Source organism: Stegastes partitus, unplaced genomic scaffold (assembly GCF_000690725.1).
Source record: "Stegastes partitus isolate 25-593 unplaced genomic scaffold, Stegastes_partitus-1.0.2 Scaffold113, whole genome shotgun sequence".
NCBI lineage: Eukaryota > Metazoa > Chordata > Actinopteri > Pomacentridae > Stegastes > Stegastes partitus.
The window spans coordinates 277846-284568 of NW_007577844.1; the positions used below are offsets into that span (position 1 = coordinate 277846).

Below are 6723 nucleotides of genomic sequence, written 5' to 3' on the forward strand. Positions count from 1 at the left end.
TTTTCTATACAGCAGAAAAGACTTCAGTTAAAGCTTAGAACTCCATTCTGATCAGATTGTGTTTCACTTTTTTAGTTTAACAAACTTCTAGCTAGTAGTATTTTCACTTTATGCTACTTTCTCCACAACAGGTGTTTGACAGCTCATGTTATTTTTCAAATTATGAGTTTACTTACAAAGCATGTTAGTTATAAAGGCACTGCAGTAGTTTAATTACAACAGTGAATTTAATTAAGGTCATCTACAAAATGTCACAAAATGAATGCATTAATGAAGACAATTAATATTATAATGCATCACATCTGTATCTACTTTCTGCTTTTAGTTTTACTTACAGGGATAATTTTAAACTTCAGGTTCAGTCGTGTTAAATAGCTTTATAATTCCCTTTTTGTCTCCCAGTGGAGACGAATGATGATTAGGGTTGTCTAGAGTCTGTGTCACAAAGTAAAGGTGTGGGGATTTAAAACCCGTCGGGCATCTAAGAGGGCAAGACTGAAAGATGCTGTTCATTATGGGAAGTGTTTAACGCTCCTGTCGTGCTTTTATTCATCACTGATCTCATCGTGTGGTCTGTGCAGCAGCAGGCAGTGAAAAGCTGAGTGTTAAGGAAGAGCTGGTGGAGAACCGGTTCCTTCCCTCAGGAGCTGAAGGAGACCAAAAGAGAGCAGAGAGTGAATTTACTAATTGGACCCAAACACAGTGTTGGGTCTGTTAATAGCAAGTTAACAGTAGCAGAGATAATGTGTTTTTATTGCAGGTTAAACATGTGCACAGTGTTCAGTTAGAGAAGCCTGAGCAGCACATGGTGAATGGTTTACGTAGTTCTACTGGAAAATGTGCGACTGAGAGTTGTGGCGTCCTGCCAGCCGACATTATACTGTCACAGCAGATGCTGACCTTTGTTAAAATGTCAGATGTCTCATTCTGAGATGAATAAGTCATATGTATGGACTGCTTTCAACTTCCTCTCTCATGAGGCTCATTTAAACCTTGAACATCACTGTGAAAGTGAAATGTGTCGTTTGTCACAGTCAAAGCATAATTGCTGGACATTGGGTGTATGTGGTGATGGAGCTTTTTCATGTCACTTCAATTCATCCATCAGTCAGACGTTTATGCTGACTCTGTATTTAAAAAAAAGAAAACGCGGGGCTCTCTGCTCAGGATGGAGGTCTGCCTTTGTGCCAGTCAGGGATCCCTGCCAGGATTCAAACGGCCTTAATTGAGTTGGAAGTGGTTTGGAAACACATCGTCCTGATTCTCTGTCTGAGATTTAAAAAGGACAGAATCACCTCTATACAGTTCAGAGAGAAATTACAGTAGAGATAGTCGTATGATAGCTCATTAGGTGGATTGTATTTCCAGTCTTTGATTATTATATTGCTTTTGATTAATGGTAAAATCAATTGCTTCCTGCAGCTGATTGATGGCCGTGAGTCGACTCGTGTCAACGTGTCCTTCCTGCGCTCCAAGATCGGCATCGTGTCCCAGGAGCCCATCTTGTTCGACTGCAGCATCGCGGAGAACATCAAGTACGGCGACAACTCGCGGGACATCGGCATGAATGAGGTCATCTCCGCCGCCAAGAAGGCCCAGCTCCACGACTTCGTCATGGCTCTCCCCGAGGTACCGTGGACGTTTTATTTGTGCTGTTTGCGGCGGGGACTGAAAAGCAAAGGCGGCGCTCCCGAGGTTAAAATGAAGTTTACTTAGTATGTGTTCGGAAAACAGGTTGGCAACAGGCGGCCGGTCAGCAGAACAAACAGAACGGAAAGAAAGGGAAGCAGGCAAACACAGGCAGAGCATGAGCAGGAGCAGCTGGATGATCGGACAGCTGGGAGGGGAGGAGGGCATTAATGCACACTGGGACGGAGGACAGGTGGGCCAATGAGGAGCAGGTGTGCAGCTTACAGTGCATCCAATCCCCACCTTCAGGCCCAATCACTGCCCCATCACCAGATGTCACCTGTATGTTAACGAGGGCTTCAAATGGACCTCCAGTCAGTACCGTCACTCTGTGTTGGTGACGTTTAGACCTTTTTGCAAACACCAGAAGTCAGGAGGGTCTGTGAATCCTATCTGGACAATGACTGAAAATACAAACTACTTAAAAAACCACAACAGCTGCTGACGGATAAACATTCCAGCAGATTCCTTCCTGACATCGTGTCTGGGTTTGTCTACATTCTGTGGGAGGAATGACGAGCAAGTCCTTCAGGAAGAGATATGCAAACAGAAAAGGTGCACAGTGGTGGAGAAAAGTCTGCACCGGAGCCTTCGTGGCTTTTCCAGTTTGACAGTGGGACACACCTGGAGGGAGCACATGTCGAAGCCAGGTAGTGCTGAGATTGGACTGGGCCTAGGAGTCCTCCGAGCTGCCAATAAACTTCCCTCACTAGTTTTCTCTTCAGACCGTTTGACAAAGCTGCAGTGAGCTCAGGTCAGGAGGAGATGACCCTGCTGCTGCTGGAGACGACATCTGGCTTCACAAAATCAATCCAAGTCCACATAAACATGGACATTTATAAATATTTACACTAAATAGGACGGCTCAGTGTAGGATATAAAGGATCCACGTCGTCTTGCATTATAATCACATGCAGGTATTTCAAACCCGTCGTTCACTGTTTAACTTTCATGCAACACAAAGCGTCTGTTTGTGCCGTAACCATCAGAACACACTCATACTAACACCAGAACACGACTCGTCTGCAGCAGGCCACCAGCGGCTACGCCTCCAGTTCCCTTATTAGTGGATCGCTACCTGTTTCACACAACATGCATATATTTACATGAGCAATAGCCAGTTCCTCCTACACATCCATTACTCTCACACATCTTCTCTCCACTGCTGCTCACCTCAAAGTCCGCTGAGTGACATGAGCCCAGCCGGGCCTCCGACCCACTGCAATGCAAATGAGCATAAAGAAACTCATAATAAACCCAAACAGAAAAATAATATTTGAGAATGTGGAGAGTGTTTCCCACATCTGAAACACATGAAACTGTCCAGCAGAACTTGGCCCGGAGACAAGCAGAGAGTACCTGGTAGAGGTTCTGGGACCAGATCCAGCCCAGTCTAATCAGGCTCGGTTATTATTATTGTTATGATGCTGCTGCTGCTCTCCCAGTACACCTGCTTCTTCACTCTCTCTCTGGGTCCAGGTCTCTTTGGATCCTGTCTCTTCTGCTGGGTTCTGGCTTTGCTCGGGTAACCCCTCACATTGGGTATCTTTCTTTTGAAAATCAATTTATGCACGTCTGGTTTGGTTTCGTCTATCGCGGGTTTGTTTGAGATCTGGATTCGATCTCTATTTCCCCGCCGACTAGCAGGAGACCAGCGCCGGCAGACGCCCCGGTGGGTCCACCGATGGCCAGATCTAATAGACATGAAGAAAGAGGAATTGATTTCATGTTGCCGAGTCTGGACTTGCCTCAGACGATAACAACAAAGAGCAGTCAGTCAGTTATTAGATGAAAAGGTGTTTAGACAGAGAAAGTTTCATTAGTCTGTGAAGCGAGTTCCAAATAAACTCCTCGTACTTCCACTGATGCCACCGTGTGAGTGAAAAGTCAGCATCTGAATCTCTTTGACTAAACTAAAATGTAAAAATACCGTTTGGTTGGATAATTTGATTAAAGCATCGATAACCTCCGTCTTTAAAGCAGCAGAAGAAGCAGCTTGATCTCACGTTACGCCGGTGAATCCGCTTCCTCCAATCATCAGACCGGCGGTCCTCTGGTAGATGTCCATCTCTGGGAACATCCTCATCTTCAGATTCTCCTTTTACTGTTTACTTCCACTTTCCAAATCCAGAATTCATATTGTGCAAAATAAGATGATTGAACAGCTTCACACCAAACACAGCCAGTGACCGTTCTGATGGTTCATGGCTTCTGGTTGGAGCTCACATCCTCCAGACGAGCCGGCGGTCACCAGGATGGCTTTACTATCACCAAGAGGCAACCAAACCGCTATCACCGCAGAAGTCAATCAGCACGTGGAATAATATTCTGCTGCTGTTTGCATCCCAAATCACAGCTGACTCATTGGGATTTTAAAGGCAGGTCAAGAACTTTGATAAAATCTCCTCTGAGCAACCAAAGCTGAAGCTAACCGATGCTACAAAGCAGAAGCTATAAAAAGACATCAAAGTGCTTCTGGCTTCAGTTTCCACTCTATGAAATGTCATTAAGCAACAGCAGCGGAGGGGAAGTCAGGAAAAGATGGAAAAGAAAACCTCCGTGTGACTTCAAAGGAGCCGACACAGGCAGATGTTTTACTGAGCAGCACCAACAGGGTCCACATGCACGAGGAGGCATCACATAAGTCAGTATGTCAGGTCTGCAAACAGGTGCTCAAGCTCCAACTGGCCTTAATCACTGCATTTGGAGAATAAGGTCAGTTCAGGCTTTCTGCATCACTGTGGCAGCAAGGATCCATAAATCTGCTCGGGGGTCTGCGGCCGGTCCAGAATTTGTGGCTGCGTGGAACGTCCACACTCCAAGACCAAGGACCGTTCACGTGTCAGGAAACAAAACGGAGCTTCAAACAAACGTACGAGGAGATTCTCCATCATCCACACCTTCAGAGTCCGTCGTTACACGAGTCGTGCTTGAAGTGGTCGACCGCTGGACTTTGATTTGTGCATGCTTTACAGCGACCCCGCTCCAACACAGCAGGACGGTCTGAGTTCTGTAGAAATGTTCCCACTGCGCTCAGCACACCTCCGAAATAATCACAGTGACACGCCGCCGCCGCCGCCGACCGATCTGTAAGCAGCCGCTGTGTCCTGGAGAAAGTGCAAAGTCACAAGCAGCCTTTCACAAACACCCACGGGAGCACAGGAGTGTGGTTTAGTGTTCGATACGACCGTCTGCAGGCCCACGTCTACCTGTTGGAGTATGAATAGAACCGCGTGCGCATTCCAAGTCTGCATCGCTCGTACACAAACCCTGAATTGGCCATTAAAGGAGCAGCTTTGAAAAGAACCGCTTTCAGCACCAAGGTGGAAATATTCAGCTTTTTACGTGGGCAGCCAGCGACAGTAAACAGACAGACGGGAGTGTTGGTCCATTAAACGGCAGCAAATTCATCTGCAATCAGTGCAGAAAAAGCTTCTGCATCAGGATCCGAAGCAGAGATCAAGAAACACGAGCCGGAGGTGTCGGATCAGCCCTCACAGCTTCTAGACAATCCGTGGGGAGAGGAGATCTTTTATAAGCTGTGCTACAAGGCAGGGGGAAATTATCAGAGAGGTGATGTAGACAGAGGAGAGAGGAACACTCCTGAATCCAGAAACACTTTGAACAAGCTGCAGCAGAGTGAAAGCAGGGGGACGACTACCAACACCTCAGTCTGGCTACGGTACTCGTTTTTTAGATTCATGAAACAAAAGCCCATCTGCAGCGTCTGCTTGCTGCACGAGTTGCGTTTCAAATCAACAGTTTGCACAGATCTCGTTTTTCCTCCTTCCCGTAGAAATACGACACCAACGTGGGCGCTCAGGGTTCTCAGCTGTCTCGCGGCCAGAAGCAGCGCATCGCCATCGCCAGGGCGATCATACGCGACCCCAAGATCCTGCTCCTCGACGAGGCCACCTCCGCCCTGGACACGGAGAGCGAGAAGGTACGCTTCAGTGAGCCCTCGGTTTGCCGATTCCACACACTTCACATCACAGCGCAGTGCAGCTGCTTGATATTCTCCAGGCGCAGAGAGCAAGGAGAGCAGGCAGTTAATTATTATTATCATTAACATCATTATCATTCATCATCTCTATTATTATCACCAGCAGCTCACAGTTCATAGCAACCCTCCAGTAGAGCCTCTTTAAGATGAATATGGTCTGTGGGCCTATGCGCTGGCTTTTTCAGCTCTAACGGCTGAACCACGCTGAGGCGCAAAGAGGCCTCTGCAGCGCGCCGATTCACTGGAACATCCTAATGACAGTAATCAGCGCGTGATTGTCAAATTGCTATAATTGTGAGCTTGTGTGTGTCTGTTGTGTGGGAGAGCTGAGGATGTGTTGTGTTTGTGAGTCTGTGAACGCCGCTTAATGTGTGTTTTTATGCCCGTGACAGACCGTGCAAGAAGCCTTAGACAAAGCCAGGGAGGGCCGGACCTGCATCGTCATCGCCCACCGCCTCTCCACCATACAGAACTCGGACATCATCGCCGTCATGTCCCGGGGCTTCGTGATCGAGAAGGGAACGCACGACCAGCTCATGGCCCTGAAGGAGGCCTACTACAAGCTGGTGACCACGGGGGCGCCCATCAGCTAACCGCTCAGGGAGGCGGGAGCCGTGTGCTCTTGGCAGTGCTGCTACGATACATGAGGAGAGGCAGGGACTGGACGTACGCCATACTTTAAATTACAAGGATGCAGAGAGCCCAGAACGGTGGACACACCTGTTCACTCTCACAGTATTTATTTTTGTAGAGGGGATCCTGTCATTAAGGGAGGGACAAACCCTAATCAAGTCGCTGGGTTTGTCCCAGTCCCCACACCTGTCCTCCCAGTAGGTAACGCTTCTCTTCCAACATCTGAAAAATGTCCTCAATTCTCCTGCGTGGCGTGATTCCAGTTGCTAGTGGAAAAGCTGAATATACAGCCAACCAGTGGTGGGAATAACATTTATCATTCAGCACAATTGTGAGGTACTTTAGCAAAGTACTGCTGTTTGAAGTTACTTCATTCTTTACTTTAGACGATTTCACAG

At 47.5% G+C, this 6723-nt stretch overlaps 1 protein-coding gene across 2 annotated transcripts in view; it reads left to right on the forward strand.

Annotated features, from left to right (window-relative positions):
* The window catches only part of abcb11b (ATP-binding cassette, sub-family B (MDR/TAP), member 11b), a 17756-nt gene extending 11471 nt beyond the window's left edge, over window positions 1–6285 (forward strand). For both annotated transcript variants that reach the window (XM_008278027.1, XM_008278028.1), the window contains 3 exons: window positions 1423–1629; window positions 5486–5632; window positions 6085–6285. In XM_008278027.1, coding sequence (XP_008276249.1) covers window positions 1423–1629; window positions 5486–5632; window positions 6085–6285 — 555 coding nt within the window. The remainder of the gene's footprint in view (window positions 1–1422; window positions 1630–5485; window positions 5633–6084) is intronic.
* The last annotated feature ends 438 nt before the right edge of the window (window positions 6286–6723 follow it).